At 33.6% G+C, this 27,327-nt stretch overlaps 1 protein-coding gene across 3 annotated transcripts in view; it reads right to left on the bottom strand.

Moving 5' to 3' along the window:
- LOC6032315 (SH3 domain-binding protein 5 homolog) overlaps positions 1-27,327 on the bottom strand; it is a 68,259-nt gene that overhangs the window by 28,868 nt on the left and 12,064 nt on the right. For all 3 annotated transcript variants that reach the window (XM_038254006.1, XM_038254005.1, XM_038254007.1), the window contains 2 exons: positions 23,395-23,457; positions 100-396 (listed from right to left, as the gene is read on the bottom strand). In XM_038254006.1, the coding sequence (XP_038109934.1) occupies positions 100-396; positions 23,395-23,457 (360 nt within the window). The remainder of the gene's footprint in view (positions 1-99; positions 397-23,394; positions 23,458-27,327) is intronic.

The raw sequence follows: 27,327 nt of genomic DNA, 5'->3' as shown, positions 1-27,327 counted from the left end.
GAGCAACAACAACCATTAACCTATAATATATCGACGGTTTCCTGCCTTATCGAAATTTCCATTTCCTGTCCCGAAAATCCCCCCCCAAAAAAAACTCACCTTAATCGTGGCATGATTCAACATTTCCTGCCACGCGTTATCGAACTGCCACTCGTGGCTGTTGCTCATGAAGCGCTGCTCGGCCAGGGCGACCGTTTCCTTGGCCGCCGCGTGGATCTCGCTCGAGCGCTGGAACTTGATGGCCGCCGCCTGGCACTCCGTCTGGGCCGCTTTGGCCTTCTCGAGCGCCTCGTAGTACGGTCGCGCCTTGTCGATGCAGCTGCCGAGCTTCTTGGAGGACAGTTTGAGCCGCCGGGTGGACTCGTTCATCAGGATCCGGAAGGTGGATTTGGCCTCCTGAAAAAAAAGGAAGAAGTGTTGATTAAATCGAGCAGTTCGTGTAACGTAATTATCGCATCAGCTGGTTGACGCACAGGTGATAAGCACGTTATCATCGCCGGTCAGTTCAGCCGGCTGGTGGAATTGCGATAGGACAAGTACTCCAAGTGCGTCACAGTTTGTGAAGCCGGAGGAATTTCTCCTCCTCCCCACAATTTTGCAAGTTCAAGTGGTGTGTAACCCCCCCACATTGCGGTACTCGAGATGATTGTTGTGTATTCTCGGTTTGAAAGGACCAGGAAACTGCTTTGTTTTTACTTGGTTCTCGCAAGTTGTATGTCTCTTGTATCTTGTATTTGCTGATGGTAGTCAGTGTCAATGTTGTAGATTGGCATCTCATATTCTGGAAACTTGGACATGTCCAGATATCACAGAGGTCTAGTCATTTCTAGATAAATATAACTTCCATTTTTTTCAGTGTCATTTGCTGTTGTTTTAAAATTTACTGAATTGCTGGAATATAGATGTTCAAAAATCTTAGAAATAAAAATTTACGTATAATAAAAAAAAATGCTACTCAAATTAATAAGATTAATTCAACGACACGAAACCCCATTCAATAATTAGTAAAATTTAAACTAATAATCTAAAACACGTAAAACCACTTTAAAAGTGTGTTAAAAGTAAGCGATATTATTTTATTTTCCAATTCCCTAATATTGTAATAACTTTCAACCCTCAACTGCCCGATTTTTCCCAAAATTCGAAGTCGTTTGACCAACCTTTTAAATTAAATTGTTAAATTGTAAATTGTTAATACAAACCTGTGTAATTTGTAATTACAAACATTTATATTTGAGCAATTCTCTACAAAATCGGTCTTTTTTCTTTAATTTTATTTTTTGCATTTTTTAAACCGGCTGGAAACTTTTTTTATGCCTTCGGTATGCCCAAAGAAGCTATTTTACATTATTAGTTTGTCCATGTAATTTTCCATACAAATTTGGTAGCTGTCCATACAAAAATGATTCATGAAAATTCAAAAATCTGTATCTTTTGAAGGAATTTGTTGGTCGAATTGGTGTCTTCAAAAAAGTTGAATAAGAACTACACTGAAAAAAATGATGTTTCACTTTTGGTAACTAAAACTTGATTTGCAAAAAACACTATGATTTTTTTTCTGATGTTTTAGGGAACATCAAATGCCAATTTTTCAAAAATTACGAGAACGGGCAAAAATTCTTTGATCGAGTATTGAATTTTTGAATCAATACTCATTTGAAAAAAATTGAAATATCGGTCGCGTAAAATTTCAACTACTTTTTCTCGATGTAAAATTGAATTTGCACTCAAGAAGTATTTCAGTGAAATTTTGATAAAGTGCACCGTTTTCAAGTTATAGCCATTTTTAGGCAACTTCATTGAGAATAGTCACAGTTATTCATTTTTAAAAGTTAGTGTTTAGCCACCTCTAAAAAAAAAAACATTTTTTTTTTTTTTGATAATATTTTGTTTTTTTGAACTTTGTTCATCCAACCCTTAGTTGCTGAGATATTGCATGCAAAGGTTTAAAAACTATAAAAATTTTGTTTTACAAGTCACACCAAAACAACACACCATTTTCTAATGTCGATATCTCAGCAACTAATGGTCCGATTTCCAAACATTCAGTATTACACCTACTAAAGGGCCAAAAATCGATCGAAAAATTCCTTCAAAAGATACAGATTTTTGAATTTCATATATCATTTTTGTATGGACAGCTGCCAAATTTGTATGGAAAAATATATGGACAAACTAATGATGCAAAATGGCTTCTTTGGGCATACCGAAGACACCAAAAAAGTTTCAGTCGGGATAAAAAATACAACAAAATCGAATGACCGAATTTTCTGAGAATTGCTCATTTGTATTCGTAAATTGTGTTTGTAATTAGAATTTGTAAAATTTGTAAAATTTGTAAAATTTGTAAAATTTGTAAAATTTGTAAAATTTGTAAAATTTGTAAAATTTGTAAAATTGGTAAAATTTATAAAATTTTGTAAAATTTCTAAAATTTTTAAAATTTGTAAAATTTGTAAAATTTGTAAAATTTGTAAAATTTGTAAAATTTGTAAAATTTGTAAAATTTGCAAAATTTGTAAAATTTGTAAAATTTGTAAAATTTGTAAAATTTGTAAAATTTATAAAATTTGTAAAATTTGTAAATTTTGTAAATTTTGTAAATTTTGTAAATTTTGTAAAATTTGTACAATTTGTAAAATTTGCCAAAATTTGTGAAATTTGTAAAATTTGTAAAATTTGTAAAATTTGTAAAATTTGTAAAATTTGTAAAATTTGTAAAATTTGTAAAATTTGTAAAATTTGTAAAATTTGCCAAAATTTGTAAAATTTGCCAAAATTTGTAAAATTTGCCAAAATTTGTAAAATTTGTCAAAATTTGTAAAATTTGCCAAAATTTGTAAAATTTGCCAAAATTTGTAAAATTTGCCAAAATTTGTAAAATTTGCCAAAATTTGTAAAATTTGCCAAAATTTGTAAAATTTGCTTTGTAAAATTTGCCAAAATTTGTAAAATTTGCCAAAATTTGTAAAATTTGCCAAAATTTGTAAAATTTGCCAAAATTTGTAAAATTTGCAAAATTTGTAAAATTTGCCAAAATTTGTAAAATTTGCCAAAATTTGTAAAATTTGCCAAAATTTGTAAAATTTGCCAAAATTTGTAAAATTTGCCAAAATTTGTAAAATTTGCCAAAATTTGTAAAATTTGTCAAATTTGCCAAAATTTGTCAAATTTGCCAAAATTTGTAAAATTTGCCAAAATTTGTAAAATTTGCCAAAAATTTGTAAAATTTGAAAAAAATTGTGAAATTTGCCAAAATTTGTAAAATTTGCCAGAATTTGTAAAATTTGTCAAAATTTGTAAAATTTGCCAAAATTTGTAAAATTTGCCAAAATTTGTAAAATTTGCCAAAATTTGTAAAATTTGCCAAAATTTGTAAAATTTGCCAAAATTTGTAAAATTTGCCAAAATTTGTAAAATTTGCCAAAATTTGTAAAATTTGCCAAAATTTGCCAAAATTTGTAAAAATTGCCAAAATTTGCAAAATTTGCCAAAAATGGAAAATATGCCAAAATTTGTAAAATTTGACAAAATTTGAAAAAAAAAATGCCAAAAATTTTGAAATTCGCCAAAATTTTTTAAATTTGCCAAAATTTGTAAAATTTGTAAAATTTGTAAAATTTGCCAAAATTTGTAAAATTTGCCAAAATCTGTAAAAATTGCCAAAATTTGTCAAATTTCTTAAGTTTGCAATAATTTTACAATTGGTAATTTGTAATTTGTAATTCGTATTTGTAGATTTTATAAAGAAAAGGAGGCAGATTTGCATCACCTGACCTTAATATCAAAATAACTATCGAATTAAAAGCAGCAGCAGTAACACCCCATTGCCTGAACCATCTGCCTGCTCCCAGATCTGCTCTTCATTTGCCATAAAACATTCCCGACCCCGTCATCAGGTCCACAACGCCGCATGTGCAAGGTAACCATTAGTTTTACAACGCCGCAGAAGGAGAGCTTTTCCCGGCCGGGGTGGGAAAAGGTCACGGCCTGTTGGCAACTGGCTAACGTCTCGTATCCACAATAAGAACAACAACAACAACAACTCTAGGCCACATGTCCGTACTATGGTGTGACTGAACGGGGTTGGCCTTTCTTCTTCGAGAACAGTTATAATAGTCTTGACTTGACTGGTTGGTGTTTATGACGTAATTGCGAAAGTGGCGTAAGCGCCTGATGGAGATGGTTTTATTTTCTAATTAAACTTCTGGATCCTCATGAATTTGTTAAAAATGTAAATTAGTTGCAAACCCCAAAACCACTTTTCTCGTCAAATTTTCATTGGTCGGTTAGCATCGCTTCACCGCACTACTTGCGGTCAAGGTTGCAGAACGTTCTGGTCCCCTTTCCATGCTTTCTCGTTTCCTGTCTGGAAGCCCCACTTGACCCCGTTGGCATCGATTGCCAACAGCGCTGTGGGAAAATCTCATTTTCATGAGCTTGGATGTTCACACAAACTGGCGGTTTTCCCATAATCCAGGGGGTTTTTCCGACGACACTTCTTTGGAAAATCCTCTTCAAATGACAAAAATGCATGCAAAATATTGAAATTTGCTGCTTAGTGGTTTGAACCGTCAACTAGAAATCGATTTTCCGTACCTTGCCATGGACTCTCGCTGCTGTAACAAAAGAGCCGTCTACCCTTATTATGCATGCAAACGTTACACTACCCGGTTACACACCGGATGAGGTGTGAGTCAACGCTGGGACGTATACTACACTCAGAGTAGCAGAGGTGCAGCAGAAAATTAGATTACAATCTGCTCGTCGTGACTCTGGAAAAGAAAGAACGAACGCGACGATGTTCACGCCCGAGAAACCGTTCAAACGGATGATGATGATGATCACGAACGACGACGTCGATGTCCCAGAGACGGGTAATCTCAATTGTAACTTTGCATGGCAGCCCCGAGAGCCCGAGAGCCACTCAGGGCTGTCTTCCTTAATTTTGCGCAAAGATGGGAAAAATTGATACCGGGATTTAATTACATAATCACCGTCAAACCAGGGTTAGGGCTGGAGGGAGCTTTTCTGCGAAGGTTTCTGCGCCTGTGAGTGTGTTGTTCGAGATCGATGATTGGCTGTGTGAAGGTTTTCTGGAAGAAACTTTACTTTAACGAGCGTGTGTTGTTATGGTTATGAAACAGCTAGACTGGGAAACGACTTGTGGGACTGGCGAAATAATGACTTGAAGTTGGGTTCTGGTTTATAATTTGATTGCGACGTTATGACGAGACTGGAAATTGCTAAAGGTTTGTTACGTACTCTGGAAAATTGTGCTTTCAAGATGATGTTTCAAACCAGCAAGCAGTTCAAGCTTAAATTTATCGAATAATTCTAACAAATCTCTAACGATAGCATGCTTCACTATTAATCAAAAGCAAAACAAAACTCTCTTAAAAGGGCATGGGAACACCATTAACCGAGCAAAAACAAAGCACTACCTAAATTAAAAATCGCAAAATTGATTCACATTTTCTTTCCAACCTCACGGGAAGCTGCGTGAATAGTTGCACTCAAAGCTTTTTGTTTTAGGGGGTACGATATGCTGTTTTGTTTTGTTGGAAAAGTTGCATCCATTCTCACCCTTTCAAATGCAGGGCGCTACAAAACAGTACAAACGTTGAAAGTTGCTGAAATTTCAACAGTCAGTGGTTCCGAAAACCGAATAGAAAATCCAAATTTCGGTTAACTAGATTTAAAAAATCAATAACTTTGGAATGTTACGACTAAAATATCTATCTTTCGTGAACTTAAACAAAAGAAGAAGAGACCTCCCTAAAACGCTATTTTTTTTAATTTGTACCCGAGCAGACGGAAAAAAACTTGGGAATAACATTTTTTGATATTTGAAAATACTAGGCCAATAACATTTTATGTTATTTATAACAAGATTTGTTATTCGTCGTTATGATTTTTTTGTTATTAGATTGTTATTGTAATAACAGACTAATAACATTTTTGGTTATTCTTCGAACAAATCTTTGTTATTCATATATCATACTAATAACAGTTGGAGGTATTCTTCCATAACAAAAAATGTTATTGTAAAGTTGTTTTGGCTGTCTATCAATATCAGACCAATAACAATTTTTGTTATGATAACATAAACTGTTATTAAACCCTTATGCAAAAATGGATTTTTCAAGAAGATTCCATAACATTTTCTGTTATTTTAAAAGTATTTGTTATTGATGGCCTGAATTTTGTTATTACCGTCTGCCCGGGTATTCCGAGCCATTCCAGCTCAAATCAGGATTTTTCTGGTACTTTTGTACCAGACCCTCTCCGATTCCAATGAAACTTTGTAGACATGTTATCCTAGGCTTATATAAGCCATTTTTGTGTATATGCAGCCAATTTTGCTCGAAAATTACATTTGAGAAGGGCGTAAGTTTTTCAAATATTTTTGTATTTAGTAATTTAAAAAATACTGTACCTCGAAGCCGTCGTATCAAAAAGTGGCCAAAGACAAACATGTAGAAAAATGGACGGGCTTTCTGAAAAAATACACTGATAGAAAAATACACGCAACTTCTATGAGATTTTGTCTATTTTTAAGCATGAATGTATTTTTTAAGGGTGATGACACGATTTATTTCTCATTCAAAATTTTTTGGGAATTACTGAAAAAATACAAAAATCATTTACTAAAACCGTTTTTTGCAAAGTGCTCTAAACGTCACAATTTTCGAAAATCAATAGTGGGAATCGATTCTCCAGACAATCTTACATAAAAGTCTCCATTATGACCATTCCAAAGTCCAATCCTTATGAAGGAACAGCGGTTTTAAAAATAAAAATGTTGAAAAAATAGGGGTTTTGATGGTTTTTGGCTATTTCTGTATGACCGACTTGATTTTTCAGTCTCGTAAATATTTTTACCGGAAAGCTCGTCCAATTTTCCATAAATTTGTCTTTGACAGCGTTACGAAGAATTTTGGTACCGGAGCTATGAATTTCAGAAGAAAAAAAAATATTGAAAAATATCGAAAATTTGGTCGAAAAAAGTTTTAAATTAATTTTTAGATGCTTTTTTTGTATTTTTCAATCTAGCTGAAACTTTTTTGGTGCCTACGGCCCAAGTAGCACTTATAACTTGTCGACTGTTGAATAATAGTTAGACAATTGTTCTTATTAAACATACGAGACAAAATCTGAACATAACTTAAATAACAGTTTGTTTCACTGCTTGTATATCTTACTTATGTAACTATCGTGTTTTGTGCCACAAAAGTGTCACAACAAAGTCAACTTCACTCTTTTCCAACTTTAAAACACAACATGGAGAAAATTCTCACCTATTTGGGAGGTTTAGCACTCGCTCCTAACTCCATCCAATTTGCTGATTTACACTGTTTAAACAACTTATTTTCGATCACCTTCGATAGAAACTTGCTTGCTCACTTCCGTTTGAGGTATTTATCACTTGATTTCAGTCAAAAACGCTTTTTATGAGCTGTAATTAAACGTCAAAATGCTGATATGCCAAGATGCTGTTCCGTCATCTGCAATGTTTTCCTCGAAAACAGTTTGTTGAATAAGAATAATATTGCACTGTTTGTTTCACTGCTTATCTAACTTGTCATGTGACGGCATCTTCTGAAAAATGGGCGTGGCCAATAATTCTATAAATAACCTTAGGTTTTCTCGCTTTGTTACACAAATGTTATTGGAGAATAAGTTATATGACTGATAATCAACAAACATATTCAACTTGACATTGCGTGTTGTTAGGTGGTGTAAATTTGTATTTAGAGGTATTTAGAGTTTCAATATTGTTTATTTATCGAAGATTGCAATAATTTTAATTGTTACCGATTAGTTTGAAAAAAATATTGCCGGTAAAAGCTACAAAAATGTCAGCTTATGGAGTTCATGATAGAGAAAATAACAAATTAAAATCACACCGATTTCAATGTTGCTCCGTGGTACGGTAATAGAAATGACAATTGAAACGGTTTGTTATAACTAAGTTGTATATTGGAGTTATAAAAACTGACTTAAAACAAACTTATATAACTTAATTTCCAATGACAGCCTTTTCTGGAGTTAAGTTGTATAGCTCACTGCTGTATAACAAAGTTGACAGCAGCCTTCTTATTGACGTTTAGGCCAGCTTGTTTACTATGAAGCCTCGTGGAGAGATGTGGAAGCGCGCCTGGACCTGCCGTGGAGATAACAACAAATCGTCGAAGTCATCGGATCGAATCTTGGGAAAGACGAAGTTCATCAAAAAAGGAAAATCTAAAAGTTTGACATGAAGAGGGTTTCACAAGAATCAAAGTTAGAGAGCGCGAAAGGATTGTTCTTTTTCATGCAATTTCTATTTTTTTCTAAATAAATCGGGCAGAAACAAGCGTACCAAAATAGTCAGAGATACTATTTTTATTGGCTTCGTCGTTGATTGAAATTCTAATAAGAACTGTTTGTTTACATCTAAGTTGGGTAACGGTTAGACAACTGTTTTCAATCTATCTTTCCTTTTCAGTGTGCGCTTTGATTTGACAGCACAACCGTTAACCACGCCCCCTTTTTTCCGTTGAATCTCTTGTTAGCTAGCACAATGTTGTCAAATACATTTGTACAACTTACTCTGATAACTTGCATCTTATTCTGGCAAGTTATACAACAGAAAAAAGTGCGCTTTTTCCAATGCACAGAAGTTGTAGAACAAGTTGTGGTAACGAGGCCAATCGGTTATACAACCAGTTAGGAAATACGTTTATCTGACAATGTGTGTTGCTTGGGGGTATGCCGCATATAAATTTGGCAGGTGACTATACAAAAATGATGTATGAAAATTCAAAAATCTATATCTTTTGAAGGAATTTTGTGACCGATTTGGTGTCTTCGGTAAAAAAAATGATAAACGGTAAAAAAATGGTGATTTTTAATTTAAATTTTTGTCACTAAAACTTGATTTGCAAAAAAACTATTTTTATTATTTTTTTTATATGTTTTAGAGGACATCAGATGCCAACTTTTCAGAAATTTCCAGGTTGTGCAAAAAATCTTTGATCGAGTTATAAATTTTTTAATCAATACAGAATTTTTCAAAAAATCGAAATACTGGTCGCAAAAAAAAAATCAGCTTCTTTTTCGATGCAATAAAATTTGAAATCAAAAAGTACTTAAATGAAATTTTGATAAAGTGTACCGTTTTCAAGTTATAGCCATTTTTAGGTAACTTTTTTGAAAATAGTCGAAGGTTTAAAAAAAAGCAAAGCAATCCACTTTAACGACCACCGGGTCTTTTGTGGGCTGCTCTGTTGCAAGTTTTTGCTCATTTCTAGGCATCCGAAGGTTATGTGTGGTGAGTCACCCAAAACCTCTTTTACGCAAATGGACCGACGTTTTACTTCCCCATCCGATAGAAGGCCAGGAGGATAAGGCGGAAATCGAACCCGCGCTCCATTGCATCTTAGGGATCGGCAGCCGAAGCCGCTAACCACCGCTCCACGAGGCCCTCTAGTCGCTATAACTAGTCGAAGGTTTTATTTTTTGTAAATAAGTGCACATGTTTGCCCAATTTTGAAAACAAAATATTTCCATATAGGTAGTGGCTAAAATCAGCCAAATCATGATATGATATTTGAGAACTGCAATTGTGTAAGATATTCTGATCTAACGAGTATCTCATGTTTTATTTTCATCTTTTGTTTTAGTTTTTTTTACTTCTCCATTAAATTTGGAGGGGAAACAAGAAATAACTATTTTTCTTATTAATAATTTTTATTTTTCATTTTCAACTCAACAATTTGAAAAATAAAAATGTTGGAATCTCTAATCGCAGAGAACAACACGTGCAAAAATATGTCAAAACATTCTGAACATCAAGCTACAGTCATCCCTCATATTCGGAACAGTTTACAGATCGGCCAATGTTCCAAAAATCATAGCAAATCGGTAATTAAACTTAATGATTCGCTTTTACCTTCATTTGAAAGCTTTTCATGCGATCTTTCGAATGCTGTATCGAACAACTGCAAATTTTAACTTTTATGTCAAGTTTTCGAAGAATTACTTTGACCCTTGAAATCCACAAATTCGGAACACTTTTTTCTTACGAATGTAAACAAACTTTGGATCTCTCCAGGAGTACATATTTGTAACAAAATAATGACTTCACACACTGCAACCAGTATAACTCAAGCTTAGTGATGTTTTATCCATGGTCTGATAACTTTTTTTTGTGAAAATAACAGTTAAATTCAGGTGTTCCACAATTGTGGGAGGCACAATAACATCCTACAATCATGGAACAGGCAATTTGGAGGCAGTGTTTTGCTGCTCTGGATAAAATAGTCTTGAAATGAAGTTTTTTGTTCAAAAAGTACTACTTTTACTAGTGAAATAGCAAGAAAATGTCCAAATAAAGGTCCTAAAAATAGTAGGGTCGAGAGAAAAGCTGCATTTGGCATGCTATTGACAAATTATCACAAAAGTGTTCCGAATTTGTGGGTGTTCCGAATATGTGGGATGACTGTATAATCGACATAAATTTCAAAGAAATAATACAACGACACCTTGACTACCCCTGCTATACGATGAAATCTACTCCATTTTCAGACGATGCATTGAGTCAATGTTGTTCAGCAAAAAAAAAAGGTTCACACCACAACTGGCATGTCAGAGGGTGCACAGTGTGGTTATGAGAACTGTTCACCTCTTCACAAACGCCGGTCACGGAATAGCACAGCGCTCTAATACCTCTATAGCTAAGTCTAAACGCTGATGAACTGATGAAGAGGGCCAATTATGCTGCAGGCAAGAAAGCCGAGACTTTTCGTTTCCATGGGAACTAGGTTTTCTTGATGTTGATGCTGCTGTTTAGGTGCGCCGGATGAGATTTACGCCACCCACGCACTCAAGATATGCAAGTCTGTTTTCTTCCACGTCAAGCGTCTGACACCATTTTAGCGAGAATTTGTGCAGTTTTTTACCTCGCTAAATGACAAGAGGATGTGAAATCAGATCTGAAAATGGTTCTGCCAACAAAAGATAATTGCATTGGGTGTGAAATTTGGCTGTGCGTTTTCTTTCATTCACTTTTAAATTTAAAGCGAAATTAATATTTTCACAAACTACTTTGAATTTTACGTTTTGCTCATTTCAAGGTTAAAAATTTCCATAATAAAGCAATTCCTCACGCTTAATCAAGTCACATTTCAAAAAGTAAGCATACAAACCGCGACCGCGTAATATTTAATATGCAAATAAATCCACGGCCGCTCAATTTTGCGTTTAAAAGGAGCATCCTCTCCGACAAAGTACAGATGATTTCATTCATTTTTCTCACTTCTCAGACGGATCGTGAATCGGGCGGCGGAACACTTACAGTGCAATTAGCAATAACCGCGCGAGAAGATGATGAAGACTCGTTTCGCGAGTGTTAAAGTCAATAATGGTAACCGGTTATGAGTTTGTGTGTAGTTTTACATATGTGTGCTATAAGATACTCTGGATGATAATGCATGTTAATTGTATTCACTCTGCTTTATTATTATTACCAAGCTCAATAGCACACACACAACACAACACACACATGAATAATACATAATAAATTTATTCATCATCCTCATCACGATCGGATTTCCTCATGTTTACACAGCACCTGAAAGCTACTATTATTATTTTAAAATGGTGTCATTCTAACGCAGCGGTTTTGCATTGTTTTTAGAGTGACTGCGTATCTAATGTTGAAAATTACACTCTGGGAACTAGGTGAATTGCAATAGAGTTGAAAGTAACTAATATTTTTCGAGTAAAACATTTTGGATAACTTTTTGTGTGACAATCCCAATTTAAATCCAAAGTCTCGATTAGAGCCATAATCGATATGAGCAGTTCTCTCAGATTTCGGTCATTTGATTTTTTTTTGTATTTTTTAATCCGACTGAAACTTTTTTGGTGCCTTCGGAATGCCCAAAGAAGCCATTTTGCATCATTAGTTTGTCCATATAATTTTCCATACAAATTTGGCAGCTGTCCATACAAAAATGATGTATGAAAATTCAAAATTCTGTTTCTTTTGAAGGAAGTTTTTGATCGATTTGGTGTCTTCGGCAAAGTTGTAGGTATGGATATGGATTACACTGGAAAAAAATGATACACGGTAAAGAATTTTTGGTGATTTTTTATTTAACTTTTTGTCACTAAAACTTGATTTGCAAAAAAAAACTATTTTTATTTTATTTTTTTTTTTTTTCATTTTCTGATATGTTTTAGAGGACATCAAATGCCAACTTTTCAGAAATTTCCAGGTTGTGCAAAAAATCTTTGACCGAGTTATAACTTTTTAATCAATACTGATTTTATCAAAAAATCGAAATATTGGTCGCAATAATTTTTCAACTTCATTTTTCGATGTAAAATCAAACTTGCAATCAAAAAGTACATTAGTGAAATTTTGGATAAAGTGCACCTTTTTCAAGTTAAATTAATTTTAGGTGACTTTTTTGAAAATAGTCGAATTTTTCATTTTTTTAAATAAGTGCACATGTTTGCACACTTTAGGAAAAAATATTTTTGAAAAGCTGAGAAAATTCTCAATATATTTTGCTTTTTTGAACTTTGTTGATACGACCCTTAGTTGCTGAGATATTGACATGCAAAGGTTTAAAAACATAAAAATCAAGACTAACATTTCAAAAGGGACAAACATTCAATATTACGCCCTTTTAAAATGTTAGTCTTGGTTTAAATTTTTTGAAAATATTGTATCGAAGAGATCGAAAAAATTTCACGAATGTTTTATATTTTAACATTGAAAATCGGACCATTAGTTCCTGAGATATCGTCATTACAAAATGGTGGGTTGTTTGGGTGAGACTTAGAAAACATCAATTTTCATGTTTTTAAACCTTTGCATGGTAATAGCTCAGCAACTAAGGGTCGTATCAACAAAGTTCAAAAAAGCAAAGTATTGAGAATTTTCTCAGCTTTACAAAAATATTTTTTTCAAAGGTGGGCAAACATGTGCACTGATTTAAAAAAAATTAAAAACTGCGACTATTTTCAAAAAAGTCACCAAAAAATTTATTTAACCTGAAAACAGTGCACTTTATCAAAATTTCACTTAAGTTCTTTTTGATTGCAAATTTGATTTTACATCGAAAAATGAAGTGGACAAAATTTTGCGACCAATATTTCGATTTTTTGAAAAAATCAGTATTAATTCAAAAATTCATAACTCAGTCAAAGATTTTTTGCACAACCTGGAAATTTTTGAAAAGTTGGCATTTGATGTCCTCTAAAACACATTAAACAAATTTTACCGCGTATGTTTTTTTCCAGTGTAGTCCATATCCATACCTACAACTTTGCCGAAGACACCAAATCGATCAAAAAATTCCTTCAAATGATACAGATTTTTTAATTTTCAAACATCATTTTTGTATGGACAGCTGCCAAATATGTATGGAAAATTATATGGACAAACTAACGATACAAAATGGCTTCGTTGGACATGATTAAAATTGAAGAAAAAAGACCGTTTTCGTAGAAAATTGCTCATATGAATTGTGGACACTAAATTATAAAAAAAGTAATCCGAATCCGACTCTCGATTAAACTTATTCGGACGATCAAATCACACAAAACAATTTTGATCTCAAAATCGCTTTTGGACTGCTTCAAAGGGATCTGGAAAAGGGCAATTCAAAAAGGCAAACAAAACGTTGGCGTTCTAATTTTGAAAATAAGGATTTTTTCAAGCCCACAAAAATTAACTAATTTCGCTGATTTTCGGTCGCTGAACTCGAATATGTTCCATAGAATGCTCCAAAGTGAACTAAGAGCATTCTTGAGGTCACTGGGGAGTATATCGAAATGCCAGATTTTTTGCATAATTTGAAAAAAATGCAATATTGTGGCTGTCTCACAATTTAAAAAAAAAAAAAAAAAAAAAAAACAAGATAATGTTGTATTTTTTTTTTCGTGGAATGAAATTCGCCGTAATTTGTACATATTAACAACGTTTCAAAAGCAATATACCACAACATCAAGAAACATGTTGATGCTCCAATGCACCAAATCACAGATATGCCATCATCTCAGCCATAAGAAAAAAAAGAGAAAAGGTTACGCCACGCTCGGGTGCACCCAACGCCATCACATTCACAAATCGCCGAACAAAAATACACTTCCAGTACAAGCACCCAAGTTAAGACCGCGACGACGCTCTGCCGTCATTTCTCAAGGAAGTTGTTTCATTCGGATATTTTAACAACCAGCGTGCAAAATTGCCCCTCTCTCGGTTAGTGAAATGTGGTGGAATTGCATGCCTGGTTCGGTTAGTATACGACCGTCCGTAATGTGCATTTTGTGAATATCTCTCGATCCTTTACTGGGTTGGTAAGTTTTCAAAAGGACGTAAGTTCTTTTTTGAAGTTTCGATATTTCTAAGATCAACAAAAGTGATTCAATCTGATAGGTTTTGCAAGTAAAATTAATATTTAAAAAGTTTTTCTACCAAAACATGCTCTTTTAGTCGGTGGAAAAAGTTTTTCCCTCCCACGTCTTTCCAATTGACTGAGCTGGAGTCTCTTCATTCAAAATTCCATAATGCATTTAAATGGCCCACTCAAAACAGCAACCCAGCACAGGTTGGGCATGCAAAGGCACCTTCCACAACAGCCACACAGACACAGGTTGAAATTCTCATGTTGAATAGCTTCATTCTTCGTGCCCCAGTCAGCAGTGCCAGCATGTTTTTAATGTTTTTGTATGAAAATGCCACAAAAGTCTGGCGCTCGCGCGCTTCTTCGTCAGAGTCGACTGAAGATTCGTTGGTGTGGAAAGCGATTTTTCTTTTTTTTTTTTTCTTCTGGTGCCTCATCAAAACAGCAAGGTTGAAATCAACAATGTCTTGTGAAGGCCCTAGCTTTGGTTTTTTGGTTTTCTTTCTTTGGTTTCTGTAGATTCGAAAAACATGTTCTTTTGAAAGTATGTGAAATTGTTCGAAAAATGTTTGTAACTAGGTACCTTAATTTTCACGAGCCGCATTATGCAAAAATTGGCACAAACTCGAGGTTGTTTTGTTGACCAAGTTCTTGTGCACGCCAAGTCGAAATGAAATTAACTACATCATCATCATCATCGTTGGAGAGGAACACAAAGGCGAAAGAAACAATCAGCAAAAGCAAAACTTCGAATTCGAGAACGATTTTACATTTTCGCGTTCCCACGCTTCATCGCACACTCAATGGACTCAACGCGGCACGTCATCCGCGACGACGACCAACGCAACGCGCGGAGATAAACAACATCATCTTCGCATGCGATGAAACGTCATTCTCCACGTGACGTCTGTTTGCGTTGTGGAGGAGGGAAAACATAAAGAAATGCAGATTGATTACGTTGGGGATGAAATGTGTTTGTGCAGTGAAATTTGACATTAGACGTTTAGCCTATTTTGACAAAATATTTAACAAAAAGAAAGGTTTACCATCCAAAAATCTAACAGAAAAGAAAAATAGCCAATAAAAATTAAACACAAAAATCCAGAAAGCGTTCATAAAAATGGGAACCACGAACAAAGTGTTCAAATTCCACGTTTTTGAAAATCGTACCATGGGATTTGAAAACTTTGTTCGTGGTTCCCATTTTCATGAACGCTTGTTCACGGTTTTGGGAACTCATTTTTCTCCGTGTAATAGAACAATATACTTTGCATTTTCCCATTTTTTTTTGCATTGTCAAAATACCTATGTGACAGTCTGGATTTTATTTTCATTAATAATGTAAAAAAAAATTATAACGAATTCCATTAAATTAAAAAAAAATCGACTAATCGGACAAGGTCCCCAAACCCGATTCAACGAAGTACAGTTCTCGGATTAGTTTTCAAAAAGACGTCTCGGTACTTACGAAAAACCAATTTCAAAAATTTAAAAGATTATTCATCTACACGTCTTTTTTGTCTAGAAATAAATTAATTTTTATTACACTTTTGGGGAAAAAACGAATATTAAAGTTTCAAGGTGGCTTTTTGTGGTCAAAGACAAACTTATGGAAAATTGGACGAGCTTTCCGGTAAAAATATTTTCGAGACTGAAAAATCAAGTCTATCATATACAAATCGCCAAAAACTATCAAAAATCCTATTTTTTCATCGTTTTTATTTTTAAAACCGTTGTAACTTCACAAGGATTGGACTTAGGACAATGGTCAATATGGAGACTTTTATGTAAAATTGTCTAGAAAATCGACTCTCGTGTTCGGTTTTTGATAATTTTGACGTTTAGAGCACTTTTCAAAAAAACAGTTTCAGTAAATGATTTTTGTATTTTTTTTAGGTGAATTGCTCCATCCTGCATTTTTCGTGAGTCTTTTTGTAACATCTTAGGGTATCTTCACAAAAATTTCGAACGAAAAAAGTGAGCCCACGATTTTTTGACTTTGACTTCAAATTTGACTTTTGAACTTCAAAATAAAAAAAACTCATAAAAGTGGATTGTTTTTTTCTTTCAGTGTATTTTTTTGGAAAGCTCGTCAAATTTCCTACAAGTTTGTCTTTGACCACTTTTTGATACGATGCAACGGCTTCGAGATACAGCAATATTTAAATTACGAAATACAAAAATATTAAAAATACTTACACCTTCTCAAATGTCATCATCAAGTGTAACTGGCTCCATATACACAAAAATGGCTTATATATGCCTAGGATAACATGTCTACAAAGTTTCATTGAAATCGGAGAGGGTCGGGTACAACCGATTCCCTATTTGACATGGAATTGCTCATAAGCTTCTTTGTTTGGTACCGATCTGAAGATCCAAAATTAAAAATTCGTAGAAAAAGATTCAAAAGAATTTATTTAATGTAAAATGCATTGATAAACGTTATACAATGTATTCTGCAATATATACAATAAATTTTACAAGATTTTTCATAGAAAATTTCAACTTCAGTCAATAATTGGGAAATTATGAGAGGGGATGGGGGACAAACACTTGAAATAAAATCTCCAGGTGGCAATATTGATTGAAATGGTTGCCAGCACTTCACATTTGAGCAATTCTCTACCAAAACCGGAAATGGATTTTATTGTATTTTTTGATTTGGCTCAAACTTTGTGGGGGCCTTCCCTATGACCAAATATGCTATTTTGCGTCATTGGTTCACCCATACAAGTCTCCATACAATTTTGGCAGCTGTCCATACAAAAATGGTATGTGAATATTCAAACAGCTGTAACTTTTGAGTGAATTTTCTGATCAATTTGGTGTCTTCGGCAAAGTTGTAGGTATTGTTGAGGACTTTTGAGAAAAAATAGGTACACGAAAAAAAATTGCAGATTTTTTTATCAACTTTCAACAAGTTTTAGTGAAAAACTCAATTTCCCAAAATACGTATTTTTTGATTTTCGAGATTTTTTGATATGTTTTAGGGGACAAAAATCCGCAACTTTTGAGCCATAGAGAATTATGGTCAAAAAATCTGCCGCCGAGTTATGAATTTTTTAAAAAATAATGATTTTTGGAAAAAAATCGAAGTTTTATGCAAAAAAAGTTTGACATTACTTTTTAATGCAAAATTGAATTTGCAATCAAAAAGTACTTTACAGATTTTTTGATAAAGGGCTCCGTTTTCAAGATATAGCCACCGAAAGTTTGATTTTAGCGAAATATTTGCAGTTTTTAAATTTTAAAAAATAGTGACCATGAGTAACCATTTCTAAAAATATTTTTTTTTTTTTGCAAAGTTCAGAAAATTTGCTATAAAATTGTGTAAGAGACATTGAAGATTGGACCTCTGGTTGCTGAAATACAGCGGCTTAAAGAAAAAGAAACACGAAAATTGAAGTTTTCTAAGTCTCACTCAATCAGCCCACCATTTTCTAATGACGATATCTCAGCAATTAATGGTCCGATTTTCAATGTTAATAAATGAAACATTCGTGAAATTTTCCGATCTTTTCGAAAAAAATATTTTGAAAATTTTTAAATCAAGACTAGCATTTTAAATGGGCGTAATATTCAGTGTTTGGCCCTTTTAAATGTTAGTCCTGATTTAAAAAATTTTAAAACATTTGTTTCGAAAAGATCGGAAAATTTCACGAATGTTTCATGTATTAACACTGAAAATCGGACCATTAGTTGCTGAGATATCGTATTAGAAAAAGGTGGGTTGTTTTGGTGAGATTTAGCAAACTTCAATTTTCGTGTTTCTTTTTCTTAAAGCGGCTGTATCTCAGCAACCAGAGGTCCAATCTTTAATGTCTCTTAGACAATTTTATAGAAAATTTTCTGAACTTTTCAAAAAAAAATATTTTTAGAAATGGTCACTCATGGTCACTATTTTTAAAAATCAAAAAACTGCAAATATTTCGCTAAAATCAAACTTTCGCTGGCTATATCTTGAAAACGGAGCCCTTTATCAAAAAATCTGTAAAGTACTTTTTGATTGCAAATTCAATTTTGCATTAAAAAGTAATGTCAAACTTGTTTTTTGCTTTAAACTTAATTTTTTTCCAAAAAAATCTATTTTTTCAAAAAATCATAACTCGGCGGCAGATTTTTTGACCATGTTTCTCTATGGCTCAAAAGTTGCGGATTTTTGTCCCCTGAAACATATCAAAAAATCTCGAAAATCAAAAAATACGCATTTTGGGAAATTGAGTTTTAGCAAAAAAAATGTTGATAAAAAAATCTGCAATTTTTTTTCCGTGTACCTATTTTTTTTCTCAAAAGTCCTCAACAATACCTACAACTTTGCCGAAGACACCAAATTGATCAGAAAATTCACTCAAAAGTTACAGCTGTTTGAATATTCACATACCATTTTTGTATGGACAGCAGCCAAAATTGTATGGAGACTTGTATGGGTGAACCAATGACGCAAAATAGCATATTTGGTCATAGGGAAGGCCCCCACAAAGTTTGAGTTAAATAAAAAAATATAAAAAATAAAAATGGTCGAAATCGGCCGATTTCGTAGAAAGTTGCTCATTTTGTAAATAAAATTTTAAAAAAATTAAATGTATCCGATAAATTACAGTACGTTAGTTCTGGAAGTATATTTCTTTGAAATTCACCATTAAATTAAAGCTATACAAATATTACTTAAGCTCGCATAACCTAGGGCAGTAATGTTGGATCATTAATATTTATGTTTTTTATTTATTTTTTTATCAAATGCCTTTCTACAAAATTTATAACATTATGGCGTTTCTTGCTTATAACACAAAGATCTCGATAAAATTATAATTCTAAACTTAAAATTGAGCGAACTTTGTACTGTCAAAATATTGATTTTAAGTCGTTTTTCTAGGAAAATTAATAAAATTTACTTAGAAGAAACAAATCTCAAGTCGAAAAGTACGTTAAATCAAGGCAAAACTCAAAGAATTTTTGTGCTAAGATTGGCTCGAGTGATTGCATGATATTAGATGAAATTTCCATGACAGAATTTAATGTTTTTTAAATCGAATGTTATAACGTACAGTAGGGTGCTCCAAATCCGGATACCTCCCAGTGCTACCCTCTAAATCAATTTTGGTAATTGTTGGCGGATTCGTACCAATTTTCGAACTTTATTTTTAGGTTAGATTTTTTATAGGAAAGTCTTAGGAAAAGCTGTTTCAAATTTAATAAAGATCCATCCGAGAATTGGGATACCTACAAATTCTTAAAAATTCGAAAAGAAGGCCAAAACAAGATCAAAAACCTGGGACCATCCCCCGAACCAGAAATTCCAAAACAATGCGCGATTACATAAACCATTCGACGCGTGTTTTCCCGCAAGCCACCAACTATCGGCAACAACCAGCCAAACAACCAGCCAAAAACCACCAAAACCAACTTGCCGCCCATCATCAAGCCAAAAGTGCCCGCACCACAGTCTCGATTCGGGCGGCCGGTAAAACCAGGTGAGACGGTTTGGTTGCATAACTTCCTGCCCGGTGTGTCGATGTGTGCCTTAACCACGGAACAAAACCGGGAAGAAAAGCGCAAGTGTAAGCAAAGCTCGAAACGTATCATGTACAGCCCACCTCGGCGATGACTTTATTTTTTCTTTCTTTGAAAAGTAAGTACAATTCCACGCAGATATCGTTCGTGTGTGTGTGTGTGGCTGTGGACCCATGGGAACTAGCCGTTGGCGCATCAGTAGGAGGTTTATTATTATTAAAAAAAAGAAACAGAACAACCTATGAAGCCAAGGGTTACGCTACACCCCACGTGCACACACGTGGTTGGCGTGTCTGAAAGGTTCGCTTTTCGCGCGCTCCACTGGGTGGGTTATCGATGTCTCTTCCGGCCGAAAGAGCGTTGAGTTATGTTATACGTACGGCGACGCCAACCCGGTCTGGGAAAGTTCGATTGGATAGCAAAACTACGACAGGGACAACTTTCAGCCACCATGATAAGGTAAAGGAAAGAAAGCAACTCCGGCGAGTCCCTCGACTTTGACTCAACACAATATGCTGCGGGTCTATTAAATGTTTGCTCTGTCATCAAATATGGCACGGAACAGTGAAGTTTGTGTGAAGAAAATAGCAGCAACTTCGTCTGGGAGATAAGACTTGGACAGAATAGGGTACAATTTTCAGAAAGTTAGCTAATAATACGTTTTAAAAATACATAGAGAACGGAGCAAGCCTTTATTTTATTATAATCTATTCAATTATGCATCCTTTGTTCCTCGTGGGAACTCAACGGACATATTCAATTGTTATGACAGCTGTTGAAACTGTAAGTTCAGTGATGCAACTATAATTTCGAATCCACCATCTATATATAAACTATATAACCAGTTCGCTTCCCGGGCAGACGGTAATAACAAAATTCATAATATTTCAATAACAAATCCTGTTAAAATAACAAACAGTGTTATTATTTTAACCTGAAGTTCAACTTCAAGAAGAAAAATTAATAACAGTTTCTGATAAAATAACAATATTTGGTATTGAAGTGATATTATATTGAAAATGTTTAATAACACGCCAATAAGAGGAAATGTTATACATTTCAAAACTCTCCTAATAACAAAATTTGTTATTCGTTCGGTATACTGACTTAGAAATAAAATTACCACAAATCGCACAAATGGAAAAGTTTCTAAGTGTCCATAACACAATCTGTTATTATTTTTCTTTTGTTAAATATGTTTAGATCTTTGGGATAATTTTGTCTAATTTCGTCGGGGTCAATATTTTGGCCATGAAATGGGGTCCTTAAGCTAAAATTATTCTAAAAAGTTGAAATATTGGAAGTTGATTTTTAAATTATTTGATATACCCCTAAGGGACTTTGCTAAAATTGGCTAGAACTATGGGATAATTTTGACCAATTTCGTCGGGGTCATTATTTTGGCCATGAAATGGGGTCCTTAAGCTAAAATTATTCTAAAAAGTTGAAATTTTGAAAGTTGATTTTTTTAATTATTTGATATACCCCCTAAAGGACTTAGTTTAAAATGGTTAGAACTATGGGATAATTTTGACCAATTTCGTCGGGATCATTATTTTGGTCATGAAATGGGGTCCTTAAGCTAAAATTATTCTAAAAAGTTGAAATTTTGAAAGTTGATTTTTTTAATTATTTGATATACCCCCTAAAGGACTTAGTTTAAAATGGTTAGAACTATGGGATAATTTTTACCAATTTCGTCAGGGTCATTATTTTGGCCATGAAATGGGGTCCTTAAGCTAAAATTATTCTAAAAGTTGAAATTTTGAAAGTTGATTTTTTAATTATTTGATATACCCCTAAGGGACTTTGTTAAAATTGGCTAGAACTATGGGATAATTTTTACCAATTTCATCGGGATCATTATTTTGGTCATGAAATGGGGTCCTTAAGCTAAAATTATTCTAAAAAGTTGAAATTTTGAAAGTTGATTTTTTTAATTATTTGATATACCCCCTAAAGGACTTAGTTTAAAATGGTTAGAACTATGGGATAATTTTTACCAATTTCGTCAGGGTCATTATTTTGGCCATGAAATGGGGTCCTTAAGCTAAAATTATTCTAAAAAGTTGAAATTTTGAAAGTTGATTTTTTTAATTATTTGATATACCCCCTAAAGGACTTAATTTAAAATGGTTAGAACTATGGGATAATTTTGACCAATTTCGTCAGGGTCATTATTTTGGCCATGAAATGGGGTCCTTAAGCTAAAATTATTATAAAAAGTTGAAATTTTGAAAGTTGATTTTTTTAATTATTTGATATACCCCCTAAGGGATTTTACTAAAATTGGCTAGAACTATGGGATAATTTTGACCAATTTCGTCGGGGTCATTATTTTGGCCATGAAATGGGGTCCTTAAGCTAAAATTATTATAAAAGTTGAAATTTTGAAAGTTGATTTTTTAATTATTTGATATATCCCTAAAGGACTTAGTTTAAAATGGTTAGAACTATGGGATAATTTTGACCAATTTCGTCGGGGTCATTATTTTGGCCATGAAATGGGGTCCTTAAGCTAAAATTATTCTAAAAGTTGAAATTTTGAAAGTTGATTTTTTAATTATTTGATATACCCCTAAGGATTTTACTAAAATTGGCTAGAACTATGAAATAATTTTGACCAATTTCATCGGGGTCATTATTTCACCATGAAATGGGGTTTCAAGCTAAAATTAATCCGATAAATTAACTTTTGAGAGTTCTTTTTTTTTTATTTTGTTATATTCGCTAACGGAATTGATTTATTTATTGAGAATTTTTGAAGTGTGAATAACAAAAACTGTTATTATTTTCACAGAGCCAGGAAGTCGGAGCTGACGTTGAAGTTCGAGCTGGAGTGTGACCTCGGAGACTGCATCGGATTCATCTAATTTTCAGCAACTTTTACTTGGAGTCGGAATCTGTGAAGTCGGGTATTTTGGAGAGCTAAAGTCGTCGTTGACGTCATATCCTGCATCCAGTGTCGGAGTTGTCTTCAAAGTATGGATTCAAAGTCGCTTGGAGGTACCCGACTCTACAGCCCTGACTAGTACAGAGGAGTTATGGCAACTGCAGGTTTATTTGCAAATTATAAATAAACCAAAACAATAACTTTTTTTGTTATGGAGACATACCAGTGCAATAACATTTTTGTTATTATGCTGCTCCACCTCTCCGCACAAAATAACAAATCTTGTTATTCCTTCATGATTCCTTCTGTGTTATTGGTTTGTTATTGCAATAACAACATAATAACAGTTTAAGTTATTCTTCGAACAAATCTTTGTTATTGATTTTTGTTATTTTAACAACTAATCCGATCATCCCAATAACATATTTCGATCTTCTCACAATATCAAAAACTGACCTTCCCAAGTTATTTCCGTCTGCTCGGGTTATCCAACTATCGATCGATTTCACATATATTGCAAATCTACCCAACCCTCCCACACACCTGCCCTGGTGAGTCGCAAAGCTTATAAATAAGTCTCACCTCCAGTTCCATTTCCAGCTTGTTGATATCATCGGTGGCCGTGTTGAGATTTTCCAGCTCGATCTGCAAGGCAAACAAAAATAGACGAAAGGAATTAATTAACCTCCTTCCGGTTAGTGGAACGCACAAACACTCACATACACACTAAATTTAGTCTATGAAAATGTATCGAATCGGTCCGGGGTATTCCCACCGGAACAGAGAGTCCAACTAAAAGTCAAATCAGTGTCCCCAAGGTCCCCAGACGATCGTATACAACAGCTGCCGGCTGGAACGTAATTGGATTGTTGTGTTTTTGGAGACCGGCTTGTCTAGCCGAGAATTCTGCTGGGAAGGTTGGGCATGGTTCCAAATTTGACTAATTGAAAAATCTGTCCCCAAATCACTGGGAATAAAGGGGTATGCTTGAAGAATCCCAGGGAATAATGTGAGATTTTAGTTGTGCAAAAAAAGGTTTGTTTTCTTAATTAAAAATTTATAATCGAAGAAATCACCCTGATAAAACTTCTGGTTAGATTACGCCGTAAGTTCTTTCTTGTCGTTTTTAACGATTGCAGTACTTTCGAGAACCCCCGAAATGCATTGTACTCAATAAAACTCAATAAAAAAAAAGTTTTAAGCCCAAATAATAAAAATGGCAAAAAGTATCACAAAATGCTTTATATGTTGTGTTGATTTTATTAAGCGAACTTTTACCATGCTTTATAAATCGTTACAGTTTTAATACTGTCAAAACATTGCAAAATATAAATAAATGCATGAAAATATGTTCGAGCACAGATTACCTATATTGTCTATTTCCGATATGTGGTCCAAAACATTTTATAAATAGCTTAAAATTCACCTATTTAATTATAAATTCAAAAATAAACGTAATTTAATTTATTAAACTCAAAACTTTTTGCGTTGATTATTTTTTTACCTCTTTTCAGGGATAATTTTGAATTTCATATAATAAAACTTTGATTGAGTTTTTAGTTTTCGGAGCTGGATGGATGATCCCAGAATATGGTGAGAGCGTTCTAGTGTTGTCTCTATTATGGAGAAGCCGTGGCTGACTGGTTACGGTTTTCGCTTTGTAAGCGAATGATCCTGGGTTCGATTTCCATCTGCTTCCAACGAGAAAATTAAGGAAATATGAATTTTTGAAACTCAAAGTCGCTCGAAACGGGGTTCGTCCTATGGATTGGTAGAATTAGGAATACTATTACTACAAACTATATACATGCTGGGCCTTTGTCCATTTGACAAGAGCCCAGAAGTTCTAAATAACGTTTGAATCCGATTGATGCAAACGTTCTTTAGGGCGGGGCATGTCGATTCAAGCTGAGGTACCTCGCGCATGGCTAGCCTGCGTAGAAATGGGTCACCGAAGCTCGACAGAGCTAACACCGTCCAAATGCCTATGCGAGTTATTTGCATGTATAGAATACAAAATCTAAAATACATGGAAACAACTCAATTTGTAAGAAGCGTCCACGTGGTCCCGTTTGGTTGGTTGCACACACACACATAAAACTTTGATTGAGTTTTTCGTTTTTTTTTTTTTTTTTTTTTCATCAAAACCTGATTTCTTGCTTACTTTTTCAAAAAGTCCTATGGAACTCATTGTGCATTGGTTGTTTTGAAAAAGTAATCTAGATTTTAAAGTTTATTTTATTCAGGCCGCTGTAAATATTTTAGTCTCAACATATGAATGAAAATAGTGTTTTAAAATGCTTATTTCAATAGTTCAGTTGATTTGCAATCATATATTTAAAATTTCCAAAAATTCTATAGATTTTTGAATAAACCCAGACATGCTATAAATGATTCTAAACGCAGGGGAAAGCATTTTTAATTGATTTCAAGTGATTACACTTGAATTTCCAAAGAATTTTTTAAGTTTTCTTAAAAAAAAATGTTTTTGGCTCCTGATTTTTCGGGCCGATTTTGAAGGGGTGGGGGTGACAAAAACTTTTGAAAAGATTCGTACCAGCCTAAAAACTTCACTAAAAATTGACCAAAATTTTATATAATTGGAAAAAATCAGTTTGTCAATTTAAAAAAAGTGTCCATGAGTGTCCATTTCAGAAAATATTTTTTCGGAAAGTTCGACGACGATTTTTTAGACGAATCTTCAATGTTTCATAGACGATCTTAAAGAAACTTTTCTAAACCATTCGAGCAAAAAAAAATGAGATAAGGTACTCTCAAATTATGTTTTTCAATTTGAAAAAAAGAACATTGCAACCTTGTAAAAAAATAACTTTTATATTCAGCAATCTTCAAATTCACAATATTAGGGAAAGGAATTAGAAAATGATCTGGTCATAATTTAGCTTCAAAGATTTTTAATACCTTACACAAACATATGAGCAATTCCCTACGAAAACGGTTTTTTTTTTCAATTTTAATTTTTGTATTTTTAATCCAGCTGAAACTATTTTGGTGCCTTCGGTATACCCAAAGAAGCCACTTTGCATCATTAGTTTGTCCATATAATTTTCCATACAAATTTGGCAGTTGTCCATACAAAAATGATGTATGAAAATTCAAAAATCTGTATCTTTTGAAGGAATTTTTTGATCGATTTGGGGTCTTCGGCAAAGTTGTAGGTATGGATACGGACTACAATGGAAAAAAATGGTGATTTTTTAATTAACTTTTTGTCACTAAAACATGATTTGCATGAAAACAATTTTTTTTATATGTTTTAGAGGACATCAAATGCCAACTTTTCAGAAATTTCCAGGTTGTGCAAAAAACCATTGACCGAGTCATGATTTTTTGAATCAATACTGATTTTTTCAAAAAATCGAAATATTGGTCGCAAAAATTTTTCAACTTCATTCATCGATGTAAAGTCAAATTGGCAATCAAAAGTACTGTAGTGTTTTTTTTTGCAAATCAAGTTTTATAGACAAAAAGTTAAATAAAAAATCACCAATTTTTTTACCGTGTATCACTTTTTTTAGTGTAGTCCGTATCCATACCTACAACTTTGCGGAAGACACCAAATTAATCAAAAAATTCCTTCAAAAGATACAGATTTTTGAATTTTCATGCATCATTATTGTATGGACAGCTGCCAAATTTGTATGGAAAATTATATGGACAAAATAATGATGCAAAATGGCTTCTTTGTGCATACCGAAGGCACCAAAAAAGTTTCAGCCGGATTAAAAAATACAAAAACAATCGAATGACCGAAATCTCAGAGAACTGCTCATACAGTCATCCCACATATTCGGAACGGATTCCAGATCGGCCAATGTTCAAAAAATCATAGCACATCGATAATTGAACTTAGTGATTCGCTTTTACCTTCATTTGAATGCCTTTCTTGCGATCTTTCGAATGCTGTATCGAACACCTGCAAATTTTAACTTTTACATGAAGTTTTTGAAGAATTACTTTGACCCTTGAAATCCACAAATTCGAAACACTTTTTTCTTACGAATGTAAACAAACTTTGGATCTCTCCAGGAGTACATATTTATTATCAAATAATGACTTCACACACTGAAACCAATGAAACTCAAGCTTAGTGATGTTTTATACATGGTTTGATAACTTTTTTGTGAAAATATCAGTTAGATTCAGGTGTTCCACAATTGTGGGAGGCACAATAACATCCCACAATTATGAAACAGGCCATTTGGTGGCAGTGTTTTGCTGCTCTGGACAAAATAGTCTAGGAATGAAGTTTTTTGTTCAAAAAGTACTACTTTTACTAGTGAAATAGCAAGATAATGTCCAAATGAAGGTTCTAAAAATAGTAAGGTCGACAGAAAAGATGCATTTGGCATGCTATTGACAAATTATCATAAAAGTGTTCCGAATTTGTGGGTGTTCCGAATATGTGGGATTAAAATATAATCTTGGTCAAAAATATCTCAAATTTTGCGAAACAATCCTTTGCAAATAAAAACATCAATGAATGCTTTTTTG

This window comes from Culex quinquefasciatus, chromosome 2 (genome assembly GCF_015732765.1).
Source record: "Culex quinquefasciatus strain JHB chromosome 2, VPISU_Cqui_1.0_pri_paternal, whole genome shotgun sequence".
In the NCBI taxonomy this organism is placed as follows: Eukaryota; Metazoa; Arthropoda; class Insecta; order Diptera; family Culicidae; genus Culex; species Culex quinquefasciatus.
Note: the sequence above shows the minus strand (reverse complement) of the source record. Positions and strands in the feature narration are given on the sequence as shown.